At 40.2% G+C, this 15,819-nt stretch overlaps 4 protein-coding genes across 9 annotated transcripts; 2 read left to right on the top strand and 2 right to left on the bottom strand.

Annotated features, from left to right (window-relative positions):
• rnf170 (ring finger protein 170) lies at window positions 1–5,309 on the bottom strand. 5 transcript variants are annotated; one of them, XM_071466722.1, is made up of 7 exons: window positions 4,942–5,309; window positions 3,856–4,019; window positions 3,287–3,362; window positions 2,461–2,575; window positions 2,195–2,268; window positions 1,743–1,874; window positions 1–1,343 (listed from the first exon to the last, which is right to left on the bottom strand). In XM_071466722.1, exons 2-7 carry the CDS (start codon window positions 3,993–3,995, stop codon window positions 1,074–1,076), a joined length of 807 nt encoding a protein of 268 aa, XP_071322823.1. In that variant the 5' UTR covers window positions 3,996–4,019; window positions 4,942–5,309; the 3' UTR covers window positions 1–1,073. The 5 variants fall into 5 exon arrangements, with proteins under 5 accessions (XP_071322823.1, XP_071322827.1, XP_071322824.1 ...); XM_071466726.1 differs by having other exon boundaries at window positions 4,992–5,120; XM_071466723.1 differs by having other exon boundaries at window positions 4,947–5,092.
• A 15-nt stretch (window positions 5,310–5,324) lies between these two features.
• gpn3 (GPN-loop GTPase 3) lies at window positions 5,325–8,049 on the top strand. Its single transcript, XM_071466720.1, has 8 exons — window positions 5,325–5,517; window positions 5,683–5,791; window positions 6,280–6,447; window positions 6,613–6,737; window positions 6,876–6,991; window positions 7,239–7,335; window positions 7,426–7,554; window positions 7,639–8,049. The coding sequence occupies exons 1-8, from the start codon at window positions 5,470–5,472 to the stop codon at window positions 7,702–7,704; spliced, it is 858 nt and encodes a 285-aa protein (XP_071322821.1). The 5' UTR covers window positions 5,325–5,469; the 3' UTR covers window positions 7,705–8,049.
• Window positions 8,050–8,149: 100 nt separating this feature from the next.
• Window positions 8,150–11,774, top strand: arpc3 (actin related protein 2/3 complex, subunit 3). Its single transcript, XM_071466727.1, has 7 exons — window positions 8,150–8,293; window positions 8,692–8,791; window positions 9,442–9,518; window positions 9,908–9,976; window positions 10,294–10,420; window positions 10,948–11,042; window positions 11,505–11,774. The coding sequence occupies exons 1-7, from the start codon at window positions 8,288–8,290 to the stop codon at window positions 11,565–11,567; spliced, it is 537 nt and encodes a 178-aa protein (XP_071322828.1). The 5' UTR covers window positions 8,150–8,287; the 3' UTR covers window positions 11,568–11,774.
• A 175-nt stretch (window positions 11,775–11,949) lies between these two features.
• Window positions 11,950–15,549, bottom strand: LOC139611810 (ubiquitin-conjugating enzyme E2 G1-like). 2 transcript variants are annotated; one of them, XR_011686362.1, is made up of 6 exons: window positions 15,319–15,549; window positions 14,789–14,891; window positions 14,596–14,693; window positions 13,856–14,056; window positions 13,273–13,383; window positions 11,950–13,083 (listed from the first exon to the last, which is right to left on the bottom strand). XR_011686362.1 is itself a non-coding variant. In XM_071466728.1 (6 exons), exons 1-5 carry the CDS (start codon window positions 15,359–15,361, stop codon window positions 13,297–13,299), a joined length of 510 nt encoding a protein of 169 aa, XP_071322829.1. In that variant the 5' UTR covers window positions 15,362–15,540; the 3' UTR covers window positions 11,950–13,083; window positions 13,273–13,296. The 2 variants fall into 2 exon arrangements, 1 of the variants encoding a protein (XP_071322829.1); XM_071466728.1 differs by having other exon boundaries at window positions 13,878–14,056; window positions 15,319–15,540.
• Between the last annotated feature and the right edge of the window lie 270 nt (window positions 15,550–15,819).

Raw genomic sequence — 15,819 nt, 5'->3', positions numbered from 1 at the left:
AACATTTTAACTCCATTTTTGAATAAAATAAAATCTCAATTCATTTTGTAAATTTAGTTACAGATTAAAAAAGCAGAACACTGACGTTCCAAAAGCTGATAACAAATCTAAAAAGCTTTCCAGTGTACATTTAGTCACGCAGCCACTGACTTAGATCTGTACCAGAGACAAACATCCAGACTGATAATCATCATTAGAGTGGCAAGGTAAACTTTGACATGGTAAGTCAGCATTCATAAGTTGAGTGGGTTTACATTCAACAGGATTTGTAATTACCCCTTGATACCTTTAGTTGGGCTTCTTTTTATGATCATCGATTACTTTTTATTTCTTAAATAAAAGCCTGACATTTGTGAGGTCATTATGCATCAGACAGGTTGTCTTGTGCTTCCTCAGTTCTCGGGGATACGTGCAGATTTCATTAGATCTGATCAACTGTTGCAGGTAAAATGAAAGCTGGGTTTTTCATGTCATTATGAATATGCATAGTCACTGGTTATAAGTGCACCATCAGTGTAACTGGCTAAACAGGCTGCATTAGCCACGGCAAGATGGTTCTGCACTCCTTCGTCTGGCAAGTGACAACTTGGACGCAGCAGGCACCCAACTTTATATAATTACCACAGAACACTGAAGATCACATTATATTACAATATTGTCTCCATTATGATGGTATGCACGATAACAAATTGACTGCTTTTGGCAACGCTGTCAAAGAATTGGCTGGTAGCACTGCTAGTCATTCAGTTGGAGCTGTTCCTGACATACTGCAGTGTGATTTCTACATCACACCCTTCCACAGCCCTCATTGTGTTGTATTGTTGTTGGCTTTGAACACATTTAAACTATAAACCATTCATGTTTATTTCTATATACAGAGTCAACATTCATGGCTCAGTCTTTAGCTAGCTTCTCCTCAGTGGTGAAGCAATATCTCAGGCTTTCAAGTGAACCAGCGTTACTGACGAACTGTTCCTTGAACATTTATTCAGTCTCCACGTCCACCTGAGCTGCCGAGTTCTCCTCTTCCTGAGCCTGACATGAGCTCTTTTCGCTCTTTTATGAGCGATCACCTAGCCGTTCAGTCTCTGTGTAACCACCTCTCTGTACATGATAGAGATGTACACAAAGAGAAGCAGGATTACAAAGAAATCATCCATGAATCCCAGGAGACCGAAAAGCGCCTCGGGGAGGATGTCGAGTGGCGAGGCCAGGTAGGTGAACGCACCAACTAGGCAGAGGAGAATTCGAATCCTGAACATCCAGAAGAGGCCACCCACAGAGAACATCTCCCTAAAGGCATGACGAAGCAGGGTGGGCACATCTCGCAGCCTGTCCATAAACTGAGGAGACAGAGGAGGAAATATTAGGAAAAAATCTGTTCTAAAAATACTCCCCTGAATTATAATGCACTGCACAAGTCAGTATCTCATTTGCATACTTGCATTTTTTTTTAACCAGCAGTGCTACAGAATACACACAGTTTGGAGGGAAAATAAAAGAAAAATCTTTCCCTTATGCTTTAATGCTCAAAAGAACAGTAACTGATACTGTTGAATTAATATACTGTTATAAAAATCTATGATAGGACAAGGCATCTCAGCCTGTTTGTATTTCAAGAATTATTTTTTTGCCAGTCACCGATATGTACAAGTAATTAAATTATGAATATTGCATTAAGTATGCCAAGATAACCTGTATCCACTACAGCCTGCACGTGTATCCAGCTAGAGTATACTTACAGATCTTGGCTGCCCTGAGAACCTGCGGTTATAATCGTTGATGTCTCGTAGTATAAGCAGAGGTTCTGCCTCACCATCCTGGACTGTCTGAGGAGTGGCATGGTCGTGAAATAGTGGGAAGAGCAATGTTACCTGGGAAAAGGGGAAAAACACTCAATACGTGACAACACCGATGCTACAAGAAAGATGAGAGATGAGATGACAGATGAGAACTTCTACCCACACTCTCTCTAACACAAATATCACTCTTTTTTCTGACTAGGATTTTGACAATAACAGAAAACAATTAAACTGAAAATGAAAGGTATTTCAGAACTAGAGACAAACAAGTACAAGTCAAACGTCAACAACAGGTACCAGTACGTCTGCCATGCAAAAATGAATGCAATCAATGCAAAAAATAAAGGTCTCTGGTTAACTATTCTATATTCAAAATGTATTACATGCCTTACCATTTGTCTGCAGATGGGGCAGTTAATAGCACCCAGCCAGGTGCCATATCTCCAGTAGGCTATAATGCAGGAGCCTATGCAGGATAAAAACAGCACAGAGTACAAATGAAAGAACTAACATATGCATTGATTAATTTATATTTTTGCTGAATGAATTCTATATTCATTCTAATTTCTGCTTATTGCCTGTGGTTAAGTTATCTTATACTAATGCGTCCTCTGGTGTTGCTTAGTGAGTATTACTAGGACCTGTACAATCTTCTTACCACAGAAAAGGTGTCCACAGTTGGTTTCCACAGGCAGAACAGCCTGCTGTAAACACACGGGACAAGACATGTCTGTGTAATACTGCTGCCGGGCCTCTGCTTGAGGATTTTCATCCTGGCAGAAAGAAAAAAAAACGTGAAAATTAGGAACACATGAAAGTTTATTATATGAGTTGACAATTATGAAATTTGCATTCTCACTGAAAAATAAACCAGTCACCAATCCTGCAAAACAACAAAGCATCTTACCTTATTTGCGATCTGCAAAATATATTAACTGGGTCAAATATTCTTTAAAATAAGTAGAATTATTTCATGGTTAATTTTAAGACCCATAACCTTTCTGCAATTTCCTGTTCACATTTCTGCTTACTTTTCCCAGCTTTCTACTACATTTTAGCCTAAGTAATTAAGAGACATTCCAAAACAAAACACATTTTCATACAATTATATAGAAAATATTATTTGAAAGTGTGTTGTTTCTTATTTTAAGACACAAAATGCAAATATAATATTACATTTCATTCAGATAGTGTATGAAATGGATGACAGTTTCCAATTACAATATGATCCTGTAACTTCACTGAATCTGTTGTTTTCAGTGCCTTTACGGGAATTTGTAAACAATTCTGTCATATAGTTTAAAATATACAGACTATAGAACAATTCTATAATGAAACATAATTTTACTAATCTTCCAAAAATGTATTTTAAAGCTCAAACAAACTTTATGCATTTTTGTTGTGCTGTTTGTATGTTATTTTTGCATGTTATTTTTGTACACCATATTTGGCTCAAAAGGCTAAAGTTGTATTCGCCTGCATACCTGCTCTGTTTGGAGTTGTTGTCGGACAGCTCGAACATGCTCCTGATTCTCAGGATGAATGTTCTGCTGCTCTTGTCTGCAAAGGACAAAAGGCAATTATTTGGTATCAATATTGTCCAGCTGAAACTGTAAACATGTAACAGCATGAAATCCTGAGTCCTGTGTTTTTTGGCTATGCAAATAACGGGAAGATTTTACATCCAAATACGTCAGTAAACAAAAGATTTAGAGATCTGATGCAAAATACAAAGCAAGGATTTAATATTTGTATTATTATTTGCCTACCAGCCACAAGAGTGATGTCAAACTAACACGTTGCTAGTACAGATTACTTTAATTTGAATTACAGAAAGGATCAAATGACCTGAACTAGATAAATGTTTGGGTTGGCCAATAGCCAAGAGAGAAATCAATCTATATGAGACTCAGACAGCAGTCAAGCTTTGGTGTTTAGTGGAACATACTAATTAGACAACTAGAAAAGATTACTTCTTTTAGGCAATTTCCTTGAATAATGCAAAGTTTGTGATATTTCCTGAAATCAATCTCAGCTTGAACTTGCTGCTTACCTGCAGAGCAGAGTGAGCAGGCCTGCAAGGAAGGTGATACTGAGCACCACAACAAATAAGACCTGGTTGCTGACACCTTCAATGAGGGTGTCCTCATCTTGGATCAGGTAGTCCAAATCCTCACATTGACTGTCCTCCATCGCCCACACTCATAGTCAACAACACTAGAAAACAAAAGGGCAAAAAAGAGGTTAGTACATCACTGGATACTGCTGTTTCTCCATTGAAAGGAAATGAAATGTACATTAGTAGAATACTGAATTATCATTATTATCATCTACATGTTTAGAAAACACATACTACTGTTAACTCCAATCTAAATAATATATTCTACCTGGTAATACACCAAATGAAACATCTAGATTTTATACTGAAAACTTGCTGTGGCCAATATATCAAAACAATGATGCCAAGAGTTATAACGGTTCATGTCCTCAGTGAGTGTCGGTACATTTTTTGTCACTTAAATTAAAAGATTGTTGCAGATTTAAGGTATGAAAACGTGTTGGCTTTTCAGTATTAAGCTGCAAAGACTCGTTTCACATTAACTAGCTTAACCTAAGTGAGTCTCATCGTTGAGTCTTATCGCTAGCACATCTGCCAAATTAGCCAATACTGTTGGACAGTCAAATTTCCAAGAATACTTGTCAGCCAAGATCACAAAAGGTCCTGAAAGCCGCCGATATTTGCTATCCTCACATTACCAGCCTGCCATAAGCGTACAGTAATGTTGCTCTCCACAGTGCTAGCCAAGTTAGGCGTTAGCCTTGACTCGCTAATAACACACGTAATTCATTTATGAGTACTGCTGACGTTGACAGCCTGATAAGAGGTGGACAGTAGCTAAAGTCATTCAACACCGATAAAAGACAAACGGCTGGTCGACTAATCCCGATCTCAACCGGGACATTACCGCTTGTAAGTCATACACATATCCTGGTTAGCCAAGAGCTGTTGGGTCTGGATGCTACGTTTAGCTGCCAAAGAGTTACGGGACGCAAGAGCACAATCGCACTAATAGAGTCTGTGTAACCCGCTAGCTACACCGTAATCCACGGCAGTGCAAGACAGGGCATGACACATTACCTCACCGACCCACAAGAAGCCTCCCTTTGTCTAAAGGCTTCACTTGTCACCTCCATTCATTCCCCGAGACATTTTCCTTCCAGCGATGATGTAGAGACCCAGGCACACAGTCACGACGTGAGCGAACAGCTAGCTGCTGAGCTGCTTCTGCATCCGGTTTCAGTTTGTTGCTTCAGCCGCTTCTTCTCCTCCTCTGGGGGTTGGTCACCTAGACGCGTACTGCCTCACCCCAGTGCGGTTTGTGGTTAGGGTTAGTAGTTTAAAAAAATAAAAAATAAATACATCTAGATTGGATAATCCCGCAAGCAATGCTTCAAAAAACAGAGCTGGATTTTTATTCCACCCTCCTCTTTTCCCGTGTGCTTCATTTCATGTCCCGCTGTGACCAGCAGGTGGCAGCGGTGAGCGGGCGTGGACGTCTTTCCAGACAAGAAGAAGCAGCGGGACGCTCGTTTACAAAACACAGCTAGCTGCAGCCAGCGAATAAAGAGACTTACATTCACCACAGCGCTCTTTCATCGAGGCACAATGCCTCGCTATGCACAGATAGTGATGGGCCCGGCGGGCAGCGGCAAGGTACGTTATCAGTCACTACAAACTACACTGCTCTGCCTTGTTGATGCTGTGAGGCTAAAGCTCCGTGCTAAGGCGTGAGGCTGTCGTGTGTTCCACGTAGACCAAGTTCACCTGCCTTTTGTTTCATTTTTGCTGGAGTTTGTTTTTGTTTTATTATTATTCCAGAGTACCTACTGCTCCACCATGGTCCAGCATCTAGAGTCACTGAACCGCTCGGTCCATGTGGTCAATCTGGACCCGGCAGCTGAACACTTTGACTACCCTGTCATGGCAGGTGAGTGTAGCCTGTTGACTATATGGTTAGAGTTAGCCGTGTATAACCCAGAACCCAAGGGATAATACATGGGCTAAGGTAAAATAAGAGAATCAAAGAGTTTGTCATTACATGCTTATGTTGTGTTTAGATAGTGTTTTAGATCAGATTTAAAAGACTGAAGCACTGAAATGCGATTTGCTATTAATAGATAGATGAAAAAGAGTAGTTAGTTCACTTACCCTAACCCTAGGATACACACGGTGTCAAATGTAACAATATGTACCAAAATGAATTTGAAAAATCAGAGAAAAGCAGATAATCATAAGACATAAGAGTTGGATAATCACAATTGAGACTGGTGAATGTGCTTATGTAATGGCATTTTGCTACAGTGCTGCTATAAAGAAAGCATTTCTTTATAGAGGGGAGGGGGGTGAAATGTTAGTTAGATGAACATATTGCTGTACATGCTCCACATGACGACCTCGTTGTTTCTGTGTCCTCAGACATCCGTGAGCTCATCCAGGTGGATGACGTGATGGAGGACGATTCTCTCAGATTCGGCCCCAATGGAGGCCTGGTTTTCTGCATGGAGTACTTCGCCAACAACTTCGACTGGCTGGAGGAAAGCTTGGGTCATGTAGAAGATGACTACATATTGTTCGACTGCCCAGGTAAGCGTCCTGCAAGGGGGCGGCTAAGGGGTTTACACACCCCTCTCTGTGCTGACGTGTCGTGAGGAGGTGAAGGGGAGAGATTTGACTGGCGCTGAGATGGGAGGGCATCTGTTCTCTCGACACACAGTGTGGTGGAGTTTGACAAGTCGGTTGTTTTTGCAGGTCAAATTGAACTTTATACACACCTCCCTGTAATGAGGCAGCTGGTGGAGCAGCTCCAGCAGTGGGAGTTTCGGGTGTGCGGGGTCTTTCTGGTTGACTCCCAATTCATGGTGGAGTCTTTTAAGGTAATCTCTCCAATATTTTAATCTGTTCATTTGAGTCACCATGTCTGTGTTTTTTTGTTTTTTTTTTAACACACCTAATTTCTGCAATGGACTGCACTGAAAACAGCAATGACAGTAAATCCTCTTCTCTCATTGCAGTTCATCTCAGGAGTCATGGCCGCCCTGAGCGCCATGGTGTCATTAGAGATTCCTCAAGTCAACATAATGACCAAAATGGACCTGCTCAGCCCCAAAGCCAAGAAGGAAATTGAAAAGTAAGTTTCGTATGAGTACAGCATAGCAGTACAACAATGTTATGTGTGTTCAGTTTACATGAAATGTGCAGCAGTGATTCCCCTTAACGTTGGTAGTAGGATCCAAGTGAAGGAAGGTTTATAGTGACTGGATTGTCTTTCAAAATTGAATTGTATAGTGTTCTCATATTACAGAGGGTGAATGCATATGAAATAGTCTTTTCATCTAGAAACAGCATTCATCATGGTTTGCTTTGTTTTTCACTAGGTATCTGGACCCAGATATGTACTCAATGATGGAAGACAATTCTGATACCATCAAAAGCACAAAGTTCAAGAAGCTGACTAAAGCCATCTGTGATCTGGTAAGTGAGATCCTTAATTTGATTCTGCATTTAGTTTTGAATCAGATTTTACATTTAGTTTTAAATAGACACTAACCTGCTTGTGTCCAGATTGATGACTACAGCATGGTGAGATTCCTGCCCTTTGACCGCACAGATGAGGAAGGTATTAACATAGTACTGCAACACATCGACTTCTCCATACAGTATGGAGAGGACCTGGATTTCAAGGAGCCGAAGGTGAAGAAACGGAACAAAAACAAAACACAACATATAATTTAACAACATGGTGTAATTACATTGCATGTTTTTCCATTTCTACAGGAGCTTGAGGAGGAGCCCGCTAACCTAAATTATGATGAGATTTTTCAAGGCAAACTGGACAGCTGAAGAATAACGTGACTCCAGAGGTGTGAAAGAGACTGTACGTGAGACAGAAAACAAGTTGGAGGCCGATGGAAAAAAAACAAGACGCGTAATGTCAAACGCAAGCGGAGAATGGCACGTGACTACAAGAACTCTGAGAAAGGGACATGTGTGGAAGAAGACTCTCTCTGAAGACCATAGACACTTTGTGTCATATATGTTTAGAAGGTCTTGTTTTATTGAACTGCTTTGAGGATTCAAGAAATGTGTTATTTAAATCCATTCACTTATCATTATTTTAGGACAATGCTTAAAGAGTTGTTATTAAATACATCTATATTTTTTAAATAAAATACTCCACAAAATATACGTCTTGTCTGCAGTGGTGAAGAAATGATTTGTGTGCTTTTTATATAGTGTGTGTGTGTGTGTGTGTGTGTGTGTGTGTGTGTGTGTGTGTGTTGTCTTAGCGCCCTCATGCGGTCGCCGCGCTACATGACGTGGCCACTTCCTGTAAAGCTGAAGGGTGGGACAGGCGGAAGCAGGGTCCTGCGGTGCTGATATTTTTCTCTCGCTGAGCAGTTGGACTGATTATTTATCACTCAACATGCCGGTGAGTTCAACTTGCATGACATTTGACAAACAGAATTGTTTATCGTGCGGTTTAGAGCAAAAATAATAATAGCTACACGGAAACTGCAGCGGTTGACACAAGGCCTTCCGACTTAACGCTAGCTCTGTTGACGAGTGTCGTTAGCATAGTTAGCTAGCCATGTTAGCATTTGTTTGCAATTTAGTGATGCTGGAAATGTCCGAACAGGTGAATTTGCCGACGTTACTAAGGTGCTAAAGCTTCTTAGTTTCGTGTCTATATAGTATATTATTTGGCATGGTGATAGCATTGGTGTTACAACAGAGGTGCCGATTGCAGAGATGTCACTGATGCTATCTGACAGAAATGTTCCTAGTAAATAAATACCTGACAGCAACTTTTCCCCCTCTCTTTTCAAGGCGTATCACTCAAACCTGATGATCCCTGAAACCAGGCTGGTGGGGAACATGGCTCTGCTCCCCCTCAAAACTCAGTTCAAGGGACCAGCCAGAGGAGACGGTAGGGTTTTATGGTGGTGTATTTAACTTGCCCAAACTGGGGCCAACCTCTCCTGACAACAGAAACCCATACGTTATGTTACTTTTTTTTTATGGTTTATGTACTTGCTTTAGTCAGTTTTGTTACAGGCTTCAGTCCTTGCTATGACACGTTGCTCAGTTCCTGATACATGTATCCCCTTTACTTCCATATATGGCCTTAAGAGTGCGTCTTCAAGTTTAACTTCTTTAATTTCTTGGGACTCTTAAGTTTCCAGCTTCTATGTGTTTTGTAAAGCTTGGTAGTGAGAGTTTCCCCAGAAAAACTGATTAAGTATCACCTGGTGTGGTCGTGATTTGATATATTTCCAACATAGCAAAATAACAAGCACCAGAATACAGCCCTTTTCAAGTTAGTAGAAACTTAACAATATAATTGTATAATATTTGACGTGGAGAAATGGGGTTTGGTCACTTGGACTGGTTTCTCAGCTGCCTTTAGATGACAAATCAGAAATCCTACATAACAAGAAGATACGTGGTGATCAAAACAGGAAATAACGCTTTGTATTGATAAACATAGTTTCACAACACAAAGTAAATTCTTGAATTCATCATATGTATTGAATTGAGAGTCTTGCATTTACTGATATATATTGTTTTTCATTTCAGGCATAGACTCAGACATCATTGATGAGGCCATCTATTACTTCAAAGCCAATGTTTTCTTTAAGAACTATGAAATCAAGGTAAGAAGTTTACTGTCACTTGCATTCATCCCTCATCTAAGGTGACTAAACGTAGCCACCTGTAAACATTGAACAGAGACAAATTAAACAAAAATAAGAAACACAAAGAAGTGTACAATTTCTTTTTTTTTTGACATTTAAGATACTAGCGTGAGGAGCAAGAATGTACCTCACCAGTGTTCCTGCGAGTGTTTTCTCTTCCCTATGTCTGTCTTTGTGTTGTGAAGCAGCTGTGTACTTGGTTCCTCCACATGCCCCAGCTTGCTTCTTCCCCTTCCCCTCAGCACTGCATAGTTGTTCAGGGTTTCAACTATGCAGCCATTTGCTCTTCGGACCACTACTGAAGCCACAAATCAAAATAGGTAATGTGTGTGTATTTCTTCTTTCAGAATGAGGCCGACAGGACGCTGATCTATGTCACACTCTACATTTCTGAATGCCTAAAAAGGCTACAGAAGGTAAGATGCTTATTGGTTCATGTATATAGTTTGCAGAGGTGGATGTTTGCACTTTATACCGGCTTCATGCCAGTCCTAATATGTGTAACAACAAATCAACCAAAGACTGACTCTCAAAGGGCTCACACTTTTTTTAGGGAGCCATTAAATGTAAAAGTAGGATAAGTAGTAGAATAAGTGAATTGCCTTTACTCACATAAAAGTAAAGAGAATTAGCAGCTTGAAAGTCTATTTTAAAGGATGTTAGTCAAACAGATGAGCTAAAGTTTATTTAGTGATCTCACCCTCTGCATTGGCATATGTGTTGCTCATTACAGTGCAGCTCCAGGAGCCAGGGAGAGAAGGAGATGTACACTCTGGGCATCACTAACTTTCCAATTCCTGGAGAACCTGGCTTCCCCCTTAATGCTATGTATGTTAAACCCACCAACAAGCAAGAGGAAGGTAAGACCAGCCCCATAAACTAGGTCTAATATGTGTTGGGCCTCCTGATGATGCAGAAAACAAAACAAAATAAAGTGTTGCTCAGTGGACATTTTGCCTTATTTCTGCTGATGAATCAGCGAGGTCCCTTTATGCTGTTTGACTGTTACTCTGAATTAGCGCCAGTTTCCTTGTACCCTTCTTATATTTCAGTTCCTAACTAATATCAAGCCAAAAATAGCAATGCCAAACAGGGGCCCATCAGCTTAAGAGATCTCAGGCTGGAAGTGCTTTTTCATGCTTTTGTGGTGTCCCTCAGCGTCTGTATTTACTGGCTGCTTTTTTCTCTAAAATTAAGAAAATATTAAGGGTAGGGGGCAAAGATTTAAGCACTGCATTAGGGGCCTAAAGTAGTCCTTGCGTCCCCTTTCACAGTCATACGGACATTATGCAAATTGCGACTGTGCTCATTTAATTGTTCATTCAACTGTTAACAAGTGTGATGATGTTTGTGGTTGTTACAATACTGATGCTGCAACCTTTTTCAGAGACTATGAGGGCGTACCTCCAGCAGATCCGCCAGGAGACCGGCTTAAGGCTATGTGAACGTGTGTTTGACCCCCAGACAGACAAACCCAGCAAGGTGAGTGCAGCATCTTCAAAATAACACCACAGCACAATTCTGACAGGGCTTCAGAACTTGACAATGTTCCCTGGTCACACCAGCTCACACTGATATTTCCTTTGCTCAGAGTGTGATTACTGAGTTAACCACATCCTTTGTGGTTTAAGATGTAATATAAAATAAGGTTTACTTTTTTTAAGAAAAGGAAATTGGAGAAATTAGAGTTACGGCTGCTTCACAAGCTTCAACAGTTAAATGCTGTTTAAACTAAACACTAAATATATTATGTATCGACATTTAGTACTTGTTCCAGCAGTATCTGCTCTAAAACAATTTGTATCCTGTTGTCTTGTGACTAATGAGCTGTGGTCCCAAGTAGTGTTTTTTTTTTTTTTTTTTTTTTTTTTATAATTCTTGCCACAGGTAGTTTGAGTGCAACAGCTTCAGAGATTTTTCTTAACAGAGTTTTGTTTCTTTCAGTGGTGGGTGTGCTTTGTCAAGAAGCAGTTCATGAACAAAAGCCTGTCAGCTCCTGGACAGTGAACTCAGGACCCTTAATTTCTGTTGTACACCTGCAAAATGGACGGATTTTCTTGGGGAGGGGTGTGAGGGGTCTGCTTTTGTGTTGCTAAAAAAAAAAAAAAGATTTTATACTCTTTGAGTTAAAGGATATGTCTTTACTTGTCTGGATGTTGATCATATTGAGCTGGTGCTTAATTCAATAAAGCAATCATGGAGATTGGGAAGTAATGTGGGACTGTGTTTTGTACTTATTGCACTTTAAACTCAAACGCACACTCATATCTTTACTAACATTAGCTCTGAGGGAAATTGCATTTCAGTGAACTGCTCACACATCAACTTAAGAATGAAGACCAACTTGTAGATTAGAGAGGTACAAACATTTCACCAAATCAGTCAACAATGTCCATATTGAGCTTTATTACTTGTTTCACAATCTAACATTCACTGACCTCAAAAGTGGGTACAACTGTATACCCATTACTCATCAAATGATGTCCTTACTCAGCATTTAAAAAAAATTACTACTAGTTAGTACTACTGTTCAGCCCTGATCAGCCACTTGATCAGGAGATCATTTTATGGGTGGTATTTGAAGTGCCACTGAACTAGGACAGCACTACTACTCCCATAGGAAAGATGGATGCAATTTCTCTGAACATGTGCATTGACAAGGACAAATACTTTATATTTACATAGGTAAAAATGTAGCATGTTCTTTACAAAAAATATTTATTGGTGTGTTCTCTTTGGTTTGCCGACAATAGTTTTTTTTTTTTGTTTTTTTTTGCCTTCAACACAAGCCTTGAGATGCAATCCTTATTGACAACAGGTTTCCTTCCTCGGCAGTCAAAGTTAAGGCAGCGCTGGATAAGTTTCCCCCTCAGGGAAAGAAGAAACACTTTCTCTGCAGAACTGTTAGAAAGTGGAGGAAAGGGAAAGCCAGTGTCTGTATCTCCATCTCTTTAATGACTGCGAACACTCCAAAACTGCATAATCGATTATTAAACAATAGACTGGATGGCTCAGTGTGGCAGGTTGAATAAAAAAAGCCTCCAAAACAGACGATATGCATCTTAAAATATTCTTAGTCTAAATAAATAGGTTAATATAAAGTAAACTAAGGTTGGAAATGGTGCGTTTATCAGAGAGGATATTTCTTCCCAGAGAGTATGCCCATAACAAATAGAGAGCCTGTCAACTGCATCCTCCTGTGAGTGAAATACTGATGCATGAACGAAAACACTCTTGTCCATGTGAGGATGGAAAATTGAGAAGTAAAATGGGAGCTTTTGGCAGCGTGATCGCCACCGCCATTCAACAGCATTCATAAATAACAACTCTCAAACTGCAAGACAAAAATTAGAGAAATATGTGACTGCTGAAAAAAGCACAGCTGACGGTACTAAAGAATTCATGGGTTTATGAAGGTCGTTTTCTTCTTTGGGTGACTATTTGATGTTGACAAAATTGTGCCCCATGGTCATGTAGCTGACTGAAGCATAACCAGTTATCAGATCCCCTGGACAGTTCCAACCTAAAACAAAACGTACATCTCGGGTTAGTTCTTAATTGGTAGAATTTGTGTAAAACTATAGCATGATTATTTATATGGTTTTATAAGGAAAAACATCACCTAAATTAGCAGCAATGAAAAGTAACTCCTTTCAATCATTTCTTTGCAGGTCCAAAATACTGATGAATACTGACAGGTGCTTGTACTTACTGGGTTGATGACTGCAGTGAGACTTTAGTCAAAAGCCATCTCTTGACTCCTCCGCACACATCGGGCCACTTTTTTCTTAAAAACTCCTTTAGGATCCTCCCTCCACTCTTTCTGCAGGATATGACATATACAGTACAAAAGCTCTATCAACAATTTTGTTAGTGAAAAACGTCCTCTTGCACTTTCTTTCTACTTCTTGCCCATACATTTTGCATAAATCACTCCAAGCACAGCTGACTGAAGGTTGAACTTTCACCTTTTTTTCTGTCTCCAGGCAGCGCCTCTGAATAAAGAGATATGCCATTTTAACCCAACCAAAGCTCAGCTTGGCCTTGACAGGCAGTGATTGGCACTGCAGGGACCCGCGTCATTCACCCCATTCTTAAGATTTCCATTAAAAAAGCTAAACTAAACTGAGTAGTGCCTTTAGATATTTTGCACCCTTATATACATAGATGAGAAAAAATGTTTCCTATTGTTTCTTGTGACTCTACAGTTCTGCTCTGTTAAAACAAAGACACAAAAGAAGACTCAGGATCAAATTAAGACTTGTGCACTGGAAGGAGAAAGTCTGCAAACTAACCCCAGCTTGAGTAGGCACTTACAGCTGCATCCACATTAGCAGGAGAGTCTCCATTGGGGTCTGCCAACATGGATATAACACTGATCATTATGGTCTCCACTGTATGGATTGGCAGCCAACGCTCCTCAGGCTTCTCATAGCCATACTTGTCCTCGCCAGGTTCATGCAGGATAGAGATGCACACATCACCATTTTTTGCCACTGGGAGAAAACACAAAGATCACTAGCAAGTTTGCATTTGCACAAGATCAAATGTTGTACTACAGCTTCACGGTTGTTATGAAGCAGGAAAGGTCAAACCTAATACACTTAATGGAGAAGCGAGCTGAGACTCTCAAAATCTTTTCAAGGAAGTTAAAATGCCAATACAAGGATCTGTTACCAATACCCCAATGGTATTCAGTCAGTTAAAAATAAAGCATTATGGTTGAAATTGTAAAATACCCAACAGAGCCTGAATTTATAAAGTTTTAAATAATGTTGACTTCTTTTGCAATGGAATAACAATATTTAAGTGATTTAAGTGACAGCCATTTTCAATTTTTATAAATTTAAATATGTGCATAAAAGCTTCTATTTCATAGAAATACTGTAGTGCAATGTTTATTTACACTACATCATGATGCAGTATTTAGCCACTTAATTTCTTTTTTAAATAACTGCAGATAATAATATCTGTTTTGTATTACTTAAGTTGATTAGTTAATTAAGAGATAGTGGCCTGGGAAGTTTGTTCTCACCATTTGGATGCCAGATTTCAGTGATGAACTTCATCTTGGGCGGCCTCAAAGGATAGTCCCGGGGAAAGGTCAAGGTGGCTTTGAAGAAACCTCCTTCACTGCAAGGAAGGAGGAGGACAGTGTGAGGCTGTACACAATACAATACACAATTCAAATATCAAAGTGAAATTATTAGGTGAATAGTTTTACTCACAATAACGTGTCCTGAGGCCCGATGACGACCACCTCCCACTGATAGATGTCATCATCATCTACAAGACCCGCAGAGAAGCCCTCCACTGGGTTCTTGTTGAGCTCTTCAATTTAGGGCACAATCACTGTGATTATTGTCATATCGCCAAGAGACTGCAAGTAAATCCTTCAAAACTGTGCCACTCCACAAAAAATACTGACAACACAATTAATAGTAGCGTCTGGTACACCGAGGAAAAACAGGCACAGGCACAGTGAGGGATAAAAAAACAAAAAAAAAAAAACACTGTTGAGCAATAGCGGCTTTCCTCTCAGACACAACTCGGCTAACAGCTGTCTGACACGCTGTCTGTACATGTGCCTCTCAAGTTTGTTGTCACCGCTTTTGTGTGCGTACAAAACGCAGACTAACCGATCACAACAACAGCTAAAAGAAACGCAGTTGTTTCTTTCGTATTTGTAATAAAAGACCACATAGTATGCAATGGTCGAGCTATGATTTTAGGACCGACTGCTAGCTTGCTAACTTACCTGCTAGTTGTTTACGCAGTAGCAACGAAGACTGTTCCGTCATTTTACAGTTATATCTTTTCAATTGTTTGTGTTAACTGACTGTCAACACGGTTAAATGAAGCATCGGGGAGAGAAGCTAAGGCGACCGGACACGTTTTCTCCTCTGTCTGTCTGACAATGCCAATAACATGAGTCAAAAGAAAGAGGACTGAAGTCAGGGGAAAGGCGTGGGCTTCTTTACGCCCTCAGTTTGACCTTTCAGGCACACAGCGCTTCCAGGCTGAAGGTCCGCCAATCAAATAAAAGTTGAGGGCAGAGTAAGGGTCATAGCTGAGAAGCTGGGCTGTGAATCTTGGCAAAGGAGATGTAATCTGTAGCTCACACAGCCAAGGGGATCCTGCCTGTGAGGCCTAATCCAGGGCAAAGCTAATTGTTTAAAAAAAAAAAAAAAAAAACTTTCTTGTTCGTGTGCCTCTGCAGCAGACTGTCCTCTCTTTGGTGCAGTACTGCCTCAAGCTG

The sequence above is a fragment of the Trachinotus anak genome, unplaced genomic scaffold (assembly GCF_046630095.1).
Source record: "Trachinotus anak isolate AG129_WGS33_773 ecotype Australia unplaced genomic scaffold, CSIRO_AGI_Tana_v1 ptg000028l, whole genome shotgun sequence".
Classification (NCBI taxonomy): domain Eukaryota; kingdom Metazoa; phylum Chordata; class Actinopteri; order Carangiformes; family Carangidae; genus Trachinotus; species Trachinotus anak.
The sequence above is the reverse complement of the archived record's forward strand: the minus strand, read 5'-3'. Positions and strand labels throughout refer to the sequence as shown.

Excerpts from the sequence above, each read along its gene's own strand:
- gpn3 (XM_071466720.1), top strand. The coding sequence starts at position 5,470 with ATGCCTCGCTATGCACAGATAGTGATGGGCCCGGCGGGCAGCGGCAAG. Across the intron at positions 5,518-5,682 it reads GCCCGGCGGGCAGCGGCAAG|AGTACCTACTGCTCCACCAT; the intron begins GTACGTTATCAG and ends TTATTATTCCAG. Across the intron at positions 7,555-7,638 it reads TGGATTTCAAGGAGCCGAAG|GAGCTTGAGGAGGAGCCCGC; the intron begins GTGAAGAAACGG and ends CCATTTCTACAG.
- LOC139611810 (XM_071466728.1), bottom strand. The coding sequence starts at position 15,361 with ATGACGGAACAGTCTTCGTTGCTACTGCGTAAACAACTAGCAG. Across the intron at positions 14,892-15,318 it reads ACTGCGTAAACAACTAGCAG|AGCTCAACAAGAACCCAGTG; the intron begins GTAAGTTAGCAA and ends CCTAAATTGAAG. Across the intron at positions 14,057-14,595 it reads TGAAATCTGGCATCCAAATG|TGGCAAAAAATGGTGATGTG; the intron begins GTGAGAACAAAC and ends GTTTTCTCCCAG.
- rnf170 (XM_071466722.1), bottom strand. The coding sequence starts at position 3,995 with ATGGAGGACAGTCAATGTGAGGATTTGGACTACCTGATCCAAGATGAG. Across the intron at positions 3,363-3,855 it reads CTGCTCACTCTGCTCTGCAG|ACAAGAGCAGCAGAACATTC; the intron begins GTAAGCAGCAAG and ends TGTCCTTTGCAG. Across the intron at positions 1,344-1,742 it reads TCTCAGGGCAGCCAAGATCT|TTTATGGACAGGCTGCGAGA; the intron begins GTAAGTATACTC and ends CTGTCTCCTCAG.
- arpc3 (XM_071466727.1), top strand. Across the intron at positions 9,977-10,293 it reads GCCTAAAAAGGCTACAGAAG|TGCAGCTCCAGGAGCCAGGG; the intron begins GTAAGATGCTTA and ends TGCTCATTACAG. Across the intron at positions 10,421-10,947 it reads CACCAACAAGCAAGAGGAAG|AGACTATGAGGGCGTACCTC; the intron begins GTAAGACCAGCC and ends AACCTTTTTCAG.